At 32.7% G+C, this 19,723-nt stretch overlaps 1 protein-coding gene, 1 long non-coding RNA gene and 1 pseudogene across 3 annotated transcripts; 1 reads left to right on the top strand and 2 right to left on the bottom strand.

Moving 5' to 3' along the window:
- The first annotated feature begins 439 nt into the window (after positions 1-439).
- On the top strand, positions 440-4,170 carry LOC105252514 (aspartate aminotransferase, mitochondrial). The gene is made up of 8 exons (XM_011259909.3): positions 440-681; positions 1,248-1,404; positions 1,536-1,664; positions 1,736-1,957; positions 2,333-2,489; positions 2,793-2,891; positions 3,065-3,381; positions 3,747-4,170. Exons 1-8 carry the CDS (start codon positions 596-598, stop codon positions 3,867-3,869), a joined length of 1,290 nt encoding a protein of 429 aa, XP_011258211.1. The 5' UTR covers positions 440-595; the 3' UTR covers positions 3,870-4,170.
- A 7,683-nt stretch (positions 4,171-11,853) lies between these two features.
- On the bottom strand, positions 11,854-15,791 carry LOC112637103 (annotated as a pseudogene).
- A 1,490-nt stretch (positions 15,792-17,281) lies between these two features.
- Positions 17,282-19,521, bottom strand: LOC112637104. 2 transcript variants are annotated; one of them, XR_003122404.1, is made up of 5 exons: positions 19,216-19,521; positions 18,901-19,118; positions 18,633-18,779; positions 17,554-17,789; positions 17,282-17,463 (listed from the first exon to the last, which is right to left on the bottom strand). It is a non-coding gene; the product is annotated as an uncharacterized LOC112637104 (long non-coding RNA). The 2 variants fall into 2 exon arrangements; XR_003122405.1 differs by lacking the exons at positions 17,282-17,463; positions 17,554-17,789 and adding an exon at positions 18,093-18,197.
- Between the last annotated feature and the right edge of the window lie 202 nt (positions 19,522-19,723).

The following is a 19,723-nucleotide window of genomic DNA, read 5'->3' as shown; positions in this document are numbered from 1 at the left end:
TAACCTATTTGTGTCATGATATTTTGCATTGGCGTCGCAATAGCTAAAATTGATACATTTTCTGCCAGCCAATCATGAAAAAGCTTGATCAGTTGTCCATTCTCTCTCCTAGAGGTTCTCTAGATCAATCAATTTCCTTATGCTTATGGTTATGCGCTTATGCAAAAGTGTGTGCTGCAGCCTATACACTAGACTGAGCATCGCGATAGCAGGCGAGCGCCCGCTGTAGAGACAGAGGTACTACATAGGAGGCCTATATCTGTCTCTTTTGCTAGTATTTCATTGGTAACTTTTGTTCCCGTCCATCGAGGCGGGAAACAAAATTACCAATAAGATACTAGCAAAAGAGACAGACAAAGGCCTCCCATGTAGTACTTCTCTCTCTACAGCGGGCGCTCTGTCTATCGCAATGTTCAGTCCAGTGTATATGTCGATGCCATCACGGTTATTATCACGTCGGAAAGTTAACTTTATGCTCCTTCCAGATATTCATACATCAATGGATATAGTTCAGTCCAGTTGGCAGCTGACATTGAGGTGTCAAAATCGTGTCCAAAATTTAAAAAAGTTTTAACAGAATTGGGAAAAAAATAAAATGGCACATACTACGAAACTGTTCCTGACGACTAGCAAATTTCTGAAGAGTTGCAATTCTCTGCATGTGGCTGTGAGATTTTCTAGGTAAAATCCTTCAATATTCAGTATATAATTGTAAGACGAATGACCTTTCGACCTTCGCAAAATTACTTTATGCTGTTTTCTATAGAAATACGATTAATAAATTTATTTTGGAATCTTGATTATTCATAATTTAAATTAATTGCACCATTCACAATATGAAAGAGAAAGATTTAATTATTAAAATGTTTTATCAACTTAAATTCTATGCATTTATATTCTTTTTATTTGTACTTCTACGCTTCTTTACTTTCTCTTACAAATAATTATATATATATATATATATATATGCACAATTTTATATATAAAAGAGCAAACAAAAATTTTTGTTTAGAAGATTGTTACATGTTTTATAAGTTTTCATACTTTTATTATTTTATAATTTCTATTGTAATTTTCAACTTCTATTATTATTAATTTATGATATAATTTGTTAGCTGTATCCACTGCTTAATAATTTGTTCTTATAAATATTTTATTTTTTGATCGAAAATTTAAGGTAATATTGTCTATTGAAAAACAGAAAAAGAATGAAGAAATTATAAGAAATAATTTTATGTATGTTATAGCTCATGGTGGTCTCATGTAGAAATGGGACCACCAGATCCTATTTTGGGAGTTACTGAGGCATTCAAAAGAGATCAAAATATAAAAAAGATTAACTTAGGTGTTGGCGCTTATAGGGATGATAATGGTAAACCATATGTTCTTCCTAGTGTTCGAAAGGTAAATATAAATAATTTGTTAATTCTATGAAAAAAATACATACATATATATATATATATATATATATATATATATATATAGTTATATAATAAAATATAATTATTATAAAGCATAATCTTTATTTATTATAGGCAGAAGAAAAAATTAAAATTAAAGATATGGATAAGGAATATTCTGCAATCTCTGGCAATGCTGAATTTTGTGAACATAGTATTAATCTGGCTCTTGGGGATGGAAATGAAATTGTCACAAATAAATTGGTGAATACAATACATTTTTAAGTAAAAACAGAATAAAGCTATATTTAGCAAAATTTTTTCTCTTTTTGAAGAATGCAACAGTTCAAGGAATCTCTGGTACTGGTTCTTTATTTGTTGGGGCACAATTTCTATCTCGTCATTTTCCTGGTAACAAGGAAATTTATCTCCCAATTCCTTCATGGGGAAATCATAATCCTCTATTCAGACTTGCTGGCCTTACAGTCAAGACTTATCGTTATTATGATCCAAAAACTTATGGTTTGGATTTTAAAGGAGTAGTGGAAGATATATCTGTTAGTATAAACAAGATTTTTAATAAGCGCAACATTATTATAATGCTCGTATTAACAGAGAATGTTTAAAACATAAATGTTAGTCACAAAAGTTTATATATTAACTAATATTACAATAATTCATATTTCAATAATATTTGTACATTATTATTACGATAATTATTAATATTTTTATTTATTAATACAAAAACATTTTAAATATTAATTAAATTTTTAATAAATAATTATGTATAAATGTAAGTAATATATAATCGATAACAGAAATCTTACAAGAAATGTTGCATGTGTAAACTTAATATTTCATATTGCATTGTTAACATAATTCTCAAAAAATTAATATTTTATTTATCATTAATATGATGTATCTATTGACAGAATATTCCTGAGAAATCGATTATCCTTTTGCATGCATGTGCTCACAATCCTACTGGTGTTGATCCAAAACCAGAGCAATGGGCACAATTGTCTAGTTTAATCAAGAAGAAAAATCTGTTCCCATTTTTCGATATGGCATATCAAGGCTTTGCCTCAGGTATTTTTGAACTAAAAATTATTATTGATGATTCCTTTTTTTTAATTCATATTTTCATATTTTCATAAATCAATGTACATTTGCAAACGATGCAAAAAACTCGAAAATTCTTTTTAATGCACTAAAATTTAGGTCTTTTTAAAATTTAATATATTTAAAATATAGATGTAAATTTAATTAAAACTATTTTTTAAATAAAATAAAATTTATAACAAAAATTTCTTAAATAAATTCGAAATCAAAATTACACATATTATATTTTATTATAATTGTTATTTTACTCTTTTAATCTATTTTTTCCAGGCGATCTTACAAGAGATGCCTTTGCAGTCAGACTGTTTATTAAAGAAGGACACGAGATTGCTTTAGCTCAATCTTATGCAAAAAATATGGGTCTCTATGGTGCGTATAAGAAATTTATAAAATTAAATATAAAAAAATATTGATATAATAGACGAATTATTAAAGTGTTAAGTTTAATAATTATATATGTATGTTTAAATTTTGCTTGATATTTGATTTAACATATATATAAAAGAACAAACTTTTACGAAATTGTTTTTTTATTTAATAAGGTGAGCGTGTTGGAGCATTTAGTTTAGTAGCATCTAGCAAAGAGGAGGCTGCGCGTATTTTGTCACAACTGAAAATTATGATCAGGCCAATGTATTCAAATCCACCAATCTACGGAGCTCGTATAGTTAATGAAATTCTCAGTAATTCGGAATTGCGAAAGGAATGGTTGCGTGATGTTAAAGGTATGGCCGATCGTATCATTTCGGTTCGCACAAAACTTAGGGACAATCTAAAGAGAAACGGCAGTATTCGCGATTGGTCCCACATTACTGATCAGATCGGAATGTTTTGTTATACCGGCTTGAAACCAAATGAAGTAAGTGTTTTTTTTCCATTAAAATAGTACTACAGATCTATGCACACACATTTGTATATTTATAATTGAGCATATAATTTAAATTAAATTAAAAATTGTGTGTGTGTATATACGTATAATGTGTGTGTGTGTGTGTGTGTGTGTGTGAGTATAAATGCCTATTTATTTTATTATTATTTGAAGATATTGACATATATATTTATATACATATGAATATATACAAATGTGTTTAAATATACATGCTTTTACAACATATGTATAAATATTCTTATGTATATATTTATATTTCTACATTTATAGATATATCCTTTAAATATGAAAAGATTATTATTATTAATTTTACAACTTTGTTTATTTTGTAACAGGTGGAGAAACTCATAAAAGATTTCAGTATTTACCTCACCAAAGATGGCCGCATCTCTATGGCTGGTGTAACATCGAAGAATGTAGAATACTTGGCACAAGCAATACATGAAGTTACAAAGTAACTTCTGCTATAAAATTACTAAATATTACTATTATATTCGAGATTGTTTGATGCAATGCTCAATGATAAAAACATTAACTACAATCTATTTTGTATTCTACGCGTGCAATGTATGCAATCAGAATGAACAATTGTAGCATTTCGGGATCATAGACATTGGCTGAGTTCCTTAAAGCGGATATGCGTGCACGTACCTATAGTATCCGTCACGTATACTGTAGGTAAATGCGCGCATATGCGCTTTACGGAATTCGGCCAATATATGATGAATAAATTAGTAACCACACAGCATAGATAAAATGAATGAAAGTTTTCGATTTTTATTATTTTTATTATTAATTAGACATCCTGCAATTTTACTTAAAGATTTATGAATATTATATTTCTCGCAATATTCTGTGAATATATTATTAACAGAATTTATTTATTTACTCTTATACAAAGCAATATCTCTAATTCTCTTTACACAATAGCAAATAGTTTTTTTACCAATTTTTTTTATATTATATATATATATATATATATATATATATATATATATATATATGGTTCTGCAGATCAGAATATAATGAAAAAATACATTTACTTTGTACTATTTTGAATATATATATATATCTTCTTTCTTTACATATAAAAAGTATATATGATATGCTCTTAAAGAAAAAGAACCTATTTCCTATATTATCTGTGCTGTATGGAAATGGAATAATTGTGTTCTATAGCTTTTACCAGTTTAAGTTATATTGAAGAGAATATTGAATATTCATTGCACTTGTATATGGTAGAACAGTAGAAAGCATAATTTGTAAGACAATATTTCTTTGTATCTAGTTTTATTCTGATTTTCTTTGATCTATTTTAAAATCAACAATCAAAGATCTTTTGGTTTGAAATTACTTTAATTTCTATATTTTTTCTAATATGTTATATGTCTAAAATTAAACTATCATTGCATACTATCACTCACTTTTACTAATATGATTATTCGATTTAAATTATAACTAGAAATGTAGAGAAAAATTTTATTTAGAAGTAAATAGTAATTGTGAAGTGAAAGAATTTGAATGTATTTTATACACTATGTTATATATGTATAAAAGTTATTAAACTACTTTGTATTAAGAAATATATATATATATATATATATATATATATATATATATATAATGTATATATCCAAAAGTATAAAATTGGCTGAGGGAAAAAAGTGTATCCAGTTAAAAATATTGATATTCATATTTCTAAAGAAAAATAAAGATATTGAGATTCATATTTTTGAAGAATTGATTTTTCCAAAGTCAAAAAGCATTTGTATATTAAAAATTACATTTTAAAATTAGATAATCAAATGATTATCTAATGTGTTGGTTTTTGATTAGAAACCAACACATAATTCATATGTATTAATAATATAATTATTATTTACAATAAAATAAAAAGAATTTTGAAATTAGAAAATTAACTACATTGCATTTTCTAAGAATCAATATATATAGTAGTATAAATATATATAGTGTGTATCTGCATCTCCAGAATCTGAAAGTTAAATTTTGTTAATATATTGATCCGTTAATTAAAAGTTCTGATTACTTCTTAACAATTACAGATTATCATATTGGAAATAAAAGTCCGATTTTTTATACAGAATCCGAATTGTTCGTTTGCACGCTGTAATTCGTATATTCATTCACGCTTACATATTTAAATAAATGTTCATAAAATATATGGATATATTTTTTTATTTTTAGGGGAAACGAAATAAGATATACTTATACATTAATAATTAATATAATTCGTTATCACAAGTGTAAGATTTATTCGAGTAATAAGTGCAGGACATATGAGAATTAAATTTCTCTAACAATAAGGCATAAACTTTGCAGTATGGATAATATATATTAGGTAACATAAGTTATGTTAATTAGGCTTATATTAAATAAAAAAGTTTAACATTTAAAACAGTGAATTTATTCTAAAAAAATTGATTTCTATAGTATTTATAGTATTATAGCATTATTACAAAAACATTATCCAGATAACTACACATTTTTAACATTGCTGCCTCACTTACGTTTTCCATAAACATAAATCGACGAGACATACACTGGACTGAGCATCGCTAAGGAGAACTATAATAAGGCGGAAACCTTATTAAGGGTCTCGAGAGATCCTTAATAAGGTTTTCGCCTTATTCAGGGTCTCGGGAGAACCTTAATAAGGTTCTCGCCTTATTAAGAATCTCGGGAGAAACTTAATAAGATTTTCGCCTTATTAAGGGTCTCGGGAGAATCTTAATAAGGTTTTCGCCTTATTGAGGGTCTCGGGAGAACCTTAATAAGGTTTTCGCGAGACCCTTAATAAGGCGAAAACCTTATTAAGGTTCTCCCGAGACTCTTAATAAGGCGAAAACCTTATTAAAGTTCTCCCGAGACCCTTAGTAAGGCGAAAACCTTATTAAGGTTCTCCCGAGAACCGTAATGAGGCGAAAATCTTACTAAGGTTCTCCCGGGACCCGTAATAAGGCGAGAACTTTATTAAGGTTCTCCCGGGACCCGTAATAAAGCGAAAACCTTATTAGGGTTCTCCCGGGACCGTAACAAAGCGAAAACCTTATTAAGGTTCTCTCGGGAACCGTAACAAGGCGAGAACCTTATTAAGGTTCTCCCGGGACCCGTAATAAGGCGAAAACTTTATTAAGGTTCCCCCGGGACCCGTAACAAAGCGAAAATCTTATTAAGGTTTTCCCGGGACCCGTAATAAGGCGAAAACCTTATCGAGGTACTCCCGGGACGCGTAATAATGCGAATACCGTATTAAGGTTCTCCCGGGACTCGTAATAAGGCGAAATCCTCATTAAGGTTCTCCCGGGACCCGTAACAAAGCGAAAACCTTATTAAGGTTCTCCCGGGACCCGTAATAAGGCGACAACCTTATTAAGGTTCTCCCGGACCCGTAATAATGCGAAAACCTTATTAAGGTTCTGCCGGAACCCGCAATAAGGCGAAAACCTCATTAAGGCTCTCCCGGGACTCGTAATAAGGCGAAATCCTTATTAAGGGTCTCGGGAGATCCCTAATAATGCAAAAATCTTACTAAGTGTTTCTGGAGAACCTTAATAAGGTTTTCGCTTTATTACGGCTCCCGGGAGTACCTCGATAAGGTTTTTGCCTTATTACGGTTCCCGGGAGAATCCTAATAAGGTTTTCGCCTTATTACGGTTCCCGGGAGAACCTCAATAAGGTTTTCGCCTTATTACGGTTCCCGGGAGAACCTTAATAAGGTTTTCGCCTTATTACGGTTTCCGGGAGAACCTTAATAAGGTTTTCGCCTTATTACGGTTCCCGGGAGAACCTTAATAAGGTTTTCGCCTTATTACGGTTCCCGGGAGAACCTTAATAAGGTTTTCGACTTATTACGGTTCCCGGGAGAACGTTAATAAGATTTTCGCCTATCTACGGATCCCGGGAGAACCTTAATAAGATTTTCGCCGTATTACGGGTCCCGGGAAAACTTTAATAAGCTTTTCGCCTTATTACGGGTCCCGGGAGAACCTTAATAAGCTTTTCGCCTTATTATGGGTCCCGGGAGAACCTTAAAAAGGTTTTCGCCTTATTAAGAGTCTCGAGAGAACCTTAATGAGGTTTTCGCATTATTAAGGGTCTCGGGAGAACCTTAATAAGGTTTTCGCCTTATTAACGGTCTCGAGAGAACCTTAATAATGTTTTCGGCTTATTAAGGGTCTCGAGACAACCTTAATAAGGTTGTTGCCTTATTAAAGTTCTCCCGGGACCAGTAACAAGGCGAAAACCTTATTAAGGTTCTCCCGGGACCCGTAAGAAGGCGAAAACCTTATTAAGGTTCTCCCGGGACCCGTAACAAGGCGAAAACCTTATTAAGGTTCTCCCGGGACCCGTAATAAGGCGAAAACCTTATTAAGGTTCTCCCGGGACCCGTAACAAGGCGAAAACCTTATTAAGGTTCTCCCGGGAACCGTAATAAGGCGAAAACTTTATTAAGGTTCTCCCGGGACCCGTAAGAAGGCGAAAACCTTATTAAGATTCTCCCGGGACCCGTAACAAGGCGAAAACCTTATTAAGGTTCTCCCGGGACCCGTAATAAGGCGAAAACCTTATTAAGGTTCTTCCGCGACACGTAACAAGGCGAAAACCTTATTAAGGTTCTCCCGGGAACCGTAATAAGGCGAAAACTTTATTAAGGTTCTCCCGGGACCCGTAAGAAGGCGAAAACCTTATTAAGGTTCTCCCGGGACCCGTAATAAGGCTAAGACCTTATTAAGGTTCTGCCGAGACCGTTAATAAAGCGAAAACCTTATTAAGGTTCTCCCGAGACCCGTAATAATGCGAAAACCTTATTAAGGTTCTCCCGAGAACCTTAATAAGGCGAAAACCTTATTAAGGTAACCCGGGACCCGTAATAAGGCGAAAACCTTATTAAGGTTCTCCAGGGACACGTGATATGGCGAAAACCTTAATAAGGTTCTCCCGGGACCCGTAATAAGGTGAAAACCTTATTAAGGTTCTCCTGGGACCCGTAATAAAGCGAAAACCTTATTAAGGTTCTCCCGGGACCCGTAATAAGGCGAAAACCTTATTAAGGTTCTCCCGGGACCCGTAACAAGACGAAAACCTTATTAAGATTCTCCCGGGACCCGTAATAAGGCGAAAACATTATTAAGGTTCTCCCGGGACCCGTAATAAGGCGAAAACCTTATTGAGGTTCTCCCGGGACCCGTAATAAGGCGAAAACCTTATTAAGGTTCTCCCGGGACCCGTAATAAGGCGAAAACCTTATTAAGGTTCTCCCGGAACCCGTAAGAAGGCGAAAACCTTATTAAGGTTCTCCCGGGACTCGTAATAAGGCGAAAACCTTATTAAGGTTCTCCCGGGAACCGTAATAAGGCGAAAACCTTATTAAGGTTCTCCCGGGACCAGTAATAAGGCGAAAACTTTATTAAGGTACTCACGGGACCCGCAAGAAAGCGAAAACCTTACTAAGGTTCTGCCGGGACCAGTAACAAAGCGAAAACCTTATTAAGGTTCTGCCGAGACCCTTAATAAAGCGAAAACCTTAGTAAGGTTCTCCCGGGACCCGTAATAATGCGAAAACCTTATTAAGGTTCTCCCGAAACCTTAATAAGGTTTTCGCTTTATTACGGGTCCCGCGAGAACCTTAAAAAGGTTTTCGCTTTATTACGGGTCCTGGGAGTACCTCGATAAGGTTTTCGCCTTATTACGGTTTCCGGGAGAACCTTAATAAGGTTTTCGCCTTATTACGGTTCCCGGGAGAACCTTAATAAAGTTTTCGTCTTATTACGATTCCCGGGAGAACTTTAATAAGGTTTTCGCCTTATTACGGTTCCCGGGAGAAACTTAATAAGGTTTTCGCCTTATTAAGGGTCTCCGGAGGACCTTAATAAGGTTTTCGCCTAACTACGGATCCCGGGAGAACCTTAATAAGGTTTTCACCTTATTAAGGGTCTCGGGAGAAGACCCCGAGACCCTTAATAAAGCGGAAACATTTTTAAGGTTCTCCCGAGACCGTTAATAAGGCGAAAACCTTATTAAGGTTCTCGCGAGTCCCTTAATAAGGCGAAAACCTCATTAAGGTTCTCTCGAGACTCTTAATAAGGCGATAACCTTATTAAGGTTCTCCCGGGACCCATAATAAAACGCAAAGTTTACTAAGGTTCTCCCGGGATTCGTAGTTAGGCGAAAACCTTATTAAGGTTCTCCCGGACACGTAATAATGCGAGAACCTTATTAAGGTTCTCCCGAGATCCTTAATAAGGCGAAAACTTTATTAAGGTTCTCCCGGGACCGTAACAAAGCGAAAACCTTATTAAGGTTCTCCCGGGACCTGTAATAAGGCGAAACCCTTATTAAGGTTCTCCCGGACCCGTAATAATGCGAAAACCTTATTAAGGTTCTTCCGGAACCCGCAATAAGTCGAAAACCTTATTAAGGTTCTCCCGGGACTCGTAATAAGGCGAAATCCTTAATAAGGGTCTCGGGAGATCCTTAATAATGCAAAAATCTTACTAAGTGTTTCTGGAGAACCTTAATAAGGTTTTCGCTTTATTACGGGTCCCGGGAGAATCTTAATAAGGTTTTCGCTTTATTACGGCTCCCGGGAGTACCTCGATAAGGTTTTCGCCTTATTACGCTTCCCGGGAGAACCTTAATAATGTTTTCGCCGTATTACGGTTCCCGGGAGAACCTTAATAAGGTTTTCGCCTTATTACGGTTCCCGGGAGAACCTTAATAAGGTTTTCGCCTTATTACGGTTCCCGGGAGAACCTTAATAAGGTTTTCGCCTTATTACGGTTCCCGGGAGAACGTTAATAAGGTTTTCGCCTAACTAGGGATCCCGGGAGAACCTTAATAAGATTTTCGCCGTATTACGGGTTCCGGGAGAACTTTAATAAGCTGTTCGCCTTATTACGGGTCCCGGGAGAACCTTAATATGGTTTTCGCCTTATTACGGTTCCCGGGAGAACCTTAATAAGGTTTTCGCCTTATTACGGTTCCCGGGAGAACCTTAATAAGGTTTTCGCCTTATTACGGTTCCCGGGAGAACCTTAATAAGGGTTTCGCCTTATTAACGGTCTCGGGAGAATCTTAATAAGGTTTTCGCCTTATTAAGAGTCTCGGGACAACCTTAATAAGGTTTTCGCCTTATTAAAGTTCTCCCGGGACCCGCAATAAGGCGAAAATCTTACTAAGGTTCTCCCGAGAACCGTAATAAGGCGAAAACTTTATTAAGGTTCTCACGGGACCCGCAAGAAAGCGAAAACCTTATTAAGGTTCTTCCGGGATCCGTAACAAGGCGGAAACTTTATTAAAGTTCTCTCGGGACCCGTAATAAGGCGAAAATCTTACTAAGGTTCTCCCGGGACCCGTAATAAGGCGAAAACTTTATTAAGGTTCTCCCGGGACCGTAACAAAGCGAAAACCTTATTAAGGTTCTCCCGGGATCCGTAACATGGCGAAAACCTTATTAAGGTTCTCCCGGGAACCGTAAGAAGGCGAAAACCTTATTAAGGTTCTCCTGGGACCCGTAACAAAGCGAAAACCTTATTAAGGTTCTCCCGTGATCGCTAATAACGCGAACACGTTATTAAGGTTCTCCCGTCATCGCTAATAACGCGAAAACGTTATTAAGGTTCTACCGTGATCGCTAATAACGCGAAAACGTTATTAACGTTTTCCCATGATCGCTAATAACGCGAAAACGTTATTAAGGTTCTCCCGTGATTGCTAATAACGCGAAAACGTTATTAAAGTTCTCCAGTGATCATTAATAACGCGAAAACGTTATTAAGATTCTCACGTGATGGATAATAAGGTAAAAGCGTTATGAATGTTCTCCCGTCATCGCTAGTAAGGTGAAAACGTTATTAAGGTTCTCCCGTGATCGCAAATAACGCGAAAACGTTATTAAGGTTCTCCCATGATCGCTAATAACGCGAAAACGTTATTAAGGTTCTCCCGTGATCGCTAGTAACGCGAAAACGTTATTAAGGTTCTCCCGTGATCGCTAGATATATTATAGAAAGGAAAATACTGAATAGCCTTTAATAAACATTAAATATTATTTATTTTTAATTTCGAAATTGTCAGTAGATATATATAGAGAATTAAAGTCCTTTAATAGAAAGTCGCTCTAAATTGTTGGATGTTTTAGATACAAAGTAAGGTCCAAGATTTTCAGCTTAAAAATAAATTCAAAATTATATTCATACTACTTGATACAAGTTTTATTTGTATTATTACCAAAATTGCAAATATTTAAATTAAATTTAGATGAGATTATGAGCAATATGACCATACACATTAATTTTACGTTAATATTAGTATTCTCACATTCTGTACTTATTTAAACAAATTAATTTTAATAAAAACTTTAATTTATTTGTTTAATTAATTATAATTATTATCTATTTGAAATAAATTGGAAATCTTAAAGTTTTTTCTTTTTAAGTGACAAGAAAAGGATATAATTCGTAAAAGTGCCCTTATTCAAATATAAGATTTACTATACTAATGTAATATTTCCATACAATATTGTTACATAAACTTTGTGTAGAAATATCTTTAGAATATATATAAAGAGTTATTATGGCGAACATAGTTTACATTACTCACTTTTCCAATTCCAAAATATGTCACAAGTGCAAGACACGGTGCCGCAAGAGAGAAAATTAATAAGTGTCTGCTTATATAAGTATTTTCTTACTACTTTCTATCTACACCTTCATGAAGAAGAAATGACACAAGTCCAAATGCATCTGGCGCCTATAAAAAATAATTTAATGTTCAACGATAAAAAAAATTGATAAGCTAATTATATTAACTTACATATTTTATAAGCGCTTCTTAATTCATTTCTGAAACATTGTATATAACCTTCTTACTTTGTGTAACATTATTGCGAAGAAAAACTAAGACACTTCGAGCATCAGCTTGAGATGTAGTAGCAACAGCTCCCAATGCAACACCGCCAATCAACCAGCAGCATCTACTATAAGACCTAAAGTTGCTGTAATACTTTTCTTGTCTTCCTCCACTTTTTATGGCTGAACATTGATCAATTAAAAGCATAAACCAAGTACTAAACTAATTCCAATTAAAGTATGTAAATTGCCTGTAAAAAAAGAAAAAAGAACAGGAATACTATTAATTAGATGTTAATTTCATGAAATGTGGCAATCAGTAAACATGCAATTGCATACTATATGAACCTTTTCCAGTTTAGTAATACCATCCACAGTAAATAATGCTCTTACACCCTCAGGTATAGTCAGGTATAATCGCTAGCGCAGTACCAACAAGGAGTCCTGCTCCTAATATTGAAACTAATTGTAACTTGTCCTATGGAAAACATATTGCACGTAAATTACAAGATACAATGAATTCTGATATACACCTATTATATACATACATAATTTTATATTACATAAAATATTCTTCTTCACTTCTGTATCTTACTTCTTCTGATAAATTTATTTAACTTAATGGCAGTGATCCAGCTCCAAGACAAGATCCAACAAACATAACAAGAGAAAGCATCCATAGCATTGCTCTCTCCTCCATTTTTATTTAATTATTTAATACTGATGGCAATTTATCTTTAATTTTTAACATTATTATACACATCAATATATATAATATACATCTTAGACATTATGACATTAGGTATTTGACTAGCAATATTAAATTATAAATTTGCAATTATATATATTGATCTATGATGTCAATGTAATAATTTTTTCGACAGATCAAAATATAAGTAAGATATTCGATGATTTATATACAATAATCATTGAATCGATTAATTAAACCACAAAGGTCGACAAGATCGACAGTACCAGGTATCTTCAGACCAGGTGATTCCTACATCTCGGAGCATAGACGTACGTTACATATACAGATGGAGCGTTATATTTATTACATAAAAGGACCGTCTACAATGGAGGAACAAAGGTGCAATTTCATTGTCGCTAAAAGGTAGCGTCAACCATTGGTTGAACAAAGAAGTAAGTAGTTGCTTCATTGTTCAACCAATGGCTGACGCTACGCATTTTAGCGCCAACGAAATTTAAACCTTTAAACCTTTAAATTTGCAATTTCGCGCATGTTCGGCAGTCCTCGCGCCTGATTGGGAGCTTTCACGTATGAGCGGCAGTTCTCGCGCCTGATTGGACGTCTTCGCGCGTCCGCGGCAGGCCTCGCGCCTGATTGGGAGTCTTGGCGGCGCGCGCGGCAGTTCTCGCGCCTGATTGGACGTCTTCGCGCACGCACGGCAGTCCTCGCTCCTGATTGGGAGTCTTCGCGCGTCCGCGTCCGTTCTCGCGCCTGATTGGCGCGTGCAGTCTTGCGCGGCAGTTCTGAATGTTTTAAATATATATACAAGTGTTATTTGTACATATCGATAGGAAATATATACACAAACAACATTCATTCTTTAAAAAAATATCTAAGATTAGTACCCGCATTTTCTATTGTTTCTCTATAATATATATTGGTTAATCTATCTTGTGCACTGTATGTTATTTCATTACAATCGGTGTATGTTAAGGAAAAATTACGTAATTTAATAACAGAAATATTGGGCAAATAAATAATATATAAATGATTTTACTCGTTAAATAATTAGTACAATTGCTTCTAATGCATCTGTTCTAAATCGTAAAGCATTTTCTTCCAACTTGCACCATTATATGCTTTGCATACATATATTTACAACAATTGTATATTGCAGAGATTGCGTCTCGACAGTTTGGATATCTGCAAGCATACTGTAGCAAGAAGAGTAATTTTATGCAACTTCATTATATAAACTTTACATCAAATTTGTTTCTATAATATAAAACAAAATACTAACACATTTTATTTAAGTATTTGCTCTAAATTATGTCATTCTGTAGAGCAAGTATCATAAATGTTTAGATATATCAGTATATGGTTACGCTATTGTGCATCAGCAGGAACATTTTTTCCTTTCAGATAATAAATGTTTCTATTAAACAATACGCATATGTATAGAGCAAAAGAAACAAGTATAGTGCGCATATGGGTGTAACAGTATGTGTACACATCTTGCGATACATTCCATATACTCTTTAACAAAATTAAAATATTAATTTGTATAATAGGAAGAAATAATATGTAGGCAAGATAATGAAATCTTTATGTAACGTAATGTAACAATATTATATTAATTAATAAGTAATCTTGAAAAATGTACTGTAAAACGATTATTTTGAAGAGTTTTTAAAACAAGTAGGTTCTCCAATCAGTTTCAATCTATTCTAGTTAAAAATATCAGCAGATCATCTATTTCAATGATTTTAGATATATTATAGAAAGGAAAATACTGAATAGCCTTTAATAAACATTAAATATTATTTATTTTTAATTTCGAAATTGTCAGTAGATATATATAGAGAATTAAAGTCCTTTAATAGAAAGTCGCTCTAAATTGTTGGATGTTTTATGATACAAAGTAAGGTCCAAGATTTTCAGCTTAAAAATAAATTCAAAATTATATTCATACTACTTGATACAAGTTTTATTTGTATTATTACCAAAATTGCAAATATTTAAATTAAATTTAGATGAGATTATGAGCAATATGACCATACACATTAATTTTACGTTAATATTAGTATTCTCATATTCTGTACTTATTTAAACAAATTAATTTTAATAAAAACTTTAATTTATTTGTTTAATTAATTATAATTATTATCTATTTGAAATAAATTGGCAATCTTAAAGTTTTTTCTTTTTAAGTGACAAGAAAAGGATATAATTCGTAAAAGTGCCCTTATTCAAATATAAGATTTACTATACTAATGTAATATTTCCATACAATATTGTTACATAAACTTTGTGTAGAAATATCTTTAGAATATATATAAAGAGTTATTATGGCGAACATAGCTTACATTACTCACTCACATTACTTTTCCAATTCCAAAATATGTCACAAGTGCAAGACACGGTGCCGCAAGAGAGAAAATTAATAAGTGTCTGCTTATTTTCTTACTTTCTATCTACACCTTCATGAAGAAGAAATTGACACAAGTCCAAATGCATCTGGCGCCTATAAAATATAATTTAATGTTCAGCGATAAAAAAAATTGATAAGCTAATTATATTAACTTACATATTTTATAAGCGCTTGTTAATTCATTTCTGAAACATTGTATATAACCTTCTTACCTTGTGTAACATTATTGCGAAAAAAAACTAAGACACTTCGACATCAGCTTGAGATGTAGTAGCAGCAGCTCCCAATGCAACACCGCCAATCAACTAGCAGCATCTACTATAAGACCTAAAGTTGCTGTAATACTTTTCTTGTCTTCCTCCTCTTTTTCTGGCTGAACATTGATCAATTAAAAGCATAAACCAAGTACTAAACTAATTCCAAGTTAAAGTATGTAAATTGCCTGTAAAAAAAGAAAAAAGAACAGGAATACTATTAATCAGATGTTAATTTCATGAAATATGGTAATCAGTAAACATGCAATTGCACTATACTACTATATGAACCTTTTTCATTAGTAATACCATCCACAGTAAATAATGCTCTTACACCCTCAGGTATAGTCAGGTATAATCGCTAGCGCAGTACCAACAAGGAGTCCTGCTCCTAACTGATTGAAACTAATTGTAACTTGTCCTATGGAAAACATATTGCACGTAAATTACAAGATACAATGAATTCTGATATACACCTATTATATACATACATAATTTTATATTACATAAAATATTCTTCTTCACTTCTATATCTTACTTCTTCTGATAAATTTATTTAACTTAATGGCAGTGATCCAGCTCCAAGACAAGATCCAACAAACATAACAAGAGAAAGCATCCATAGCATTGCTCTCTCCTCCATTTTTATTTAATTATTTAATACTGATGGCAATTTATTTTTAATTTTTAACATTATCATATACATCAATATATATAATATGCATCTTAGACATTATGACATTAGGTATTTGACTATACAATATTAAATTATAAATTTGCAATTATATATATTGATCTATAATGTCAATGTAATAATTTTTTCGACAGATCAAAATATAAGTAAGATATTCGATGATTTATATACAATAATCATTGAATCGATTAATTAAACCACAAAGGTCGACAAGATCGACAGTACTTCAGACCAGGTAACTCCTACATCTCGGAGCATAGACGTATTACGTATATACAGATGGAGCATTATATTTATTACATAAAAGGACCGTCTGGAGGACAACGGAGGAATAAAGGAAGATAATTTCATTGTCGCTAAAAGGTAGCGTCAACCATTGGTTGAACAAAGAAGTAAGTAGTTGCTTCATTGTTCAACCAATGGCTGACGCTACATTTTAGCGCCAACGAAATTTAAACCTTTAAACCTTTAAATTTGCAATTTCGCGCATGTTCGGCAGTCCTCGCGCCTGATTGGACGTCTTCGCGCGTCCGCGGCAGTCCTCGCGCCTGATTGGGAGTCTTGGAGGCGTGCGCGGCAGTTCCCGCGCCTGATTGGACGTCTTCGCGCACGCACGGCAGTCCTCGCTCCTGATTGGGTGTCTTCGCGCGTCCGCGTCCGCTCTCGCGCCTGATTGGCGCGTGCAGTCTTGCGCGGCAGTCCTGAATGTCCTAAATATATATACAAGTTTTATTTGTACATATCGATAGGAAATATATACACAAACAACATTCATTCTTTAAAAAAATATCTAAAATTAGTGCCCGGATATTCTATTGTTTCTCTATAATATATATTGATTAACTATCTTGTGCACTCTATGTTATTTCATTACAATCGGTGTATGTTAAGGAAAAATTACGTAATTTAATAACAGAAATATTGGGCAAATAAATAATATATAAATGATTTTATTCGTTAAATGCTTAGCACAATTGCTTCTAATGTATCTGTTCTAAATCGTAAAGCATTTTTTCCCCAACTTGCACCATTATATGTTTTGCATACATATATTTACAACAATTGTATATTGCAGAGATTGCGTTTCGACAGTTTGGATATCTGCAAGCATACTGTAGCAAGCAGAGTAATTTTATGCAACTCCTTCAATTATATAAACTTTACATCAAATTTGTTTCTATAATATAAAACAAAATACTAACACACTTTATTTAAGTATTTGCTCTAAATTATGTCATTCTGCAGGGCAAGTATCATAAGTGTTTAGATATATCAGTATATGGTTACGCTTTTGTGCATCAGCAGGAACATTTTTTCCTTTCAGATAATAAATGTTTCTATTAAACAATACGCATATGTATATAGCAAAAGAAACAAGTATAGTGCGCATATGGGTGTAACTGTATGTGTGCACATCTTGCGATACATTCCATATACTCTTTAACAAAATTAAAATATTAATTTGTATAATAGGAAGAAAAAATATGTAGGCAAGATAATGAAATCTTTATGTAACGTAATGTAACAATATTATAATATTAATTAATAAGTAATCTTGAAAAATGTACTGTAAAACGATTATTTTGAAGAGTTTTTAAAACAAGTAGGTTCTCCAATCAGTTTCAATCTATTTTAGTTAAAAATATCAGCAGATCATCTATTTCAACGATTTTAGATATATTATAGAAAGGAAAATACTGAACAGCCTTTAATAAACATTAAATATTATTTATTTTTAATTTCGAAATTGTCAGTAGATATATATGTGAGAATTAAAGTCCTTTAATAGAAAGTCGCTCTAAATTGTTGGATGTTTTAGATACAAAGTAAGGTCCAAGATTTTTAGCTTAAAAATAAATTCAAAATTATATTCATATTACTTGATACAAGTTTTATTTGTATTATTACCAAAATTGCAAATATTTAAATTAAATTTAGATGAGATTATGAGCAATATGACCATACATATTAATTTTACGTTAATATTAGTATTCTCATATTCTGTACTCATTTAAACAAATTTATTTTAATAAAAACTATAATTTATTTGTTTAATTAATTATAATTATTATTTATTTGAAGTAAATTGGAAATCTTAAAGTTTTTTCTTTTAAGTGACAGGAAAAGGATGTAATTCGTAAAAGTGCCCTTATCCAAATATAAGATTTACTATACTAATGTAATATTTCCATACAATATTGTTACATAAACTTTGTGTAGAAATATCTTTAGAATATATATATAAAGAGTTATTATGGCAAACATAGCTTACATTACTCACTTTTCCAATTCCAAAATATGTCACAAGTGTATGTCACAAGACACGGTGCCGCAAGAGAGAAAATTAATAAGTGTCTGCTTATTTTCTTACTTTCTATCTACACCTTCATGAAGAAGAAACTGACACAAGTCCAAATGCATCTGGCGCCTATAAAAAATAATTTAATGTTCAACATGATAATAAAAATTGATAAGCTAATTATATTAACTTACATATTTTACAAGGGCTTGTTAATTCATTTCTGAAACATTGTATATAACCTTCTTACTTTGTGCAACATTATTGCGAAGAAAAACTAAGACACTTCGACATCAGCTTGAGATGTAGTAGCAGCAGCTCCCAACGCAACTCCGCAGCATCTACTATAAGACCTAAAGTTGCTGTAATACTTTTCTTGTCTTCCTCCACTTTTTCTGGCTGAACATTGATCGATTAAAAGCATAAACCAAGTACTAAACTAATTCCAAGTTAAAGTATGTAAATTGCCTGTAAAAAAAGAAAAAAGAACAGGAATACTATTAATTACATGTTAATTTCATGAAATATGGTAATCAGTAAACATGCAGTTGCATACCACATGAACCTTTTTCATTAGTAATACCATCCACGGTAAATAATGCTCTTACACCCTCAGGTATAGTCAGGTATAATCGCTAGCGCAGTACCAACAAGGAGTCCTGCTCCTAACTGATTGAAACTAATTGTAACTTGTCCTATGGAAAACATATTGCACGTAAATTACAAGATACAATGAATTCTGATATACACCTATTATATACATACATAATTTTATATTACATAAAATATTCTTCTTCACTTCTATATCTTACTTCTTCTGATAAATTTATTTAACTTAATGGCAGTGATCCAGCTCCAAGACAAGATCCAACAAAACATAACAAGAGAAAGCATCCATAGCATTGCTCTCTCCTCCATTTTTATTTAATTATTTAATACTGATGGCAATTTATTTTTAATTTTTAACATTATCATATACATCAATATATATAATATGCATCTTAGACATTATGACATTAGGTATTTGACTAGCAATATTAAATTATAAATTTGCAATTATATATATTGATCTA

This window comes from Camponotus floridanus, unplaced genomic scaffold, assembly GCF_003227725.1.
Source record: "Camponotus floridanus strain SB8 unplaced genomic scaffold, Cflo_v7.5 scaffold131, whole genome shotgun sequence".
Classification (NCBI taxonomy): domain Eukaryota; kingdom Metazoa; phylum Arthropoda; class Insecta; order Hymenoptera; family Formicidae; genus Camponotus; species Camponotus floridanus.
The sequence above is the reverse complement of the archived record's forward strand: the minus strand, read 5'-3'. Positions and strand labels throughout refer to the sequence as shown.

Excerpts from the sequence above, each read along its gene's own strand:
- LOC105252514 (XM_011259909.3), top strand. The coding sequence starts at position 596 with ATGGCACATACTACGAAACTGTTCCTGACGACTAGCAAATTTCTGAAG. Across the intron at positions 2,490-2,792 it reads ATATCAAGGCTTTGCCTCAG|GCGATCTTACAAGAGATGCC; the intron begins GTATTTTTGAAC and ends TATTTTTTCCAG. Across the intron at positions 2,892-3,064 it reads AAAAAATATGGGTCTCTATG|GTGAGCGTGTTGGAGCATTT; the intron begins GTGCGTATAAGA and ends TTATTTAATAAG.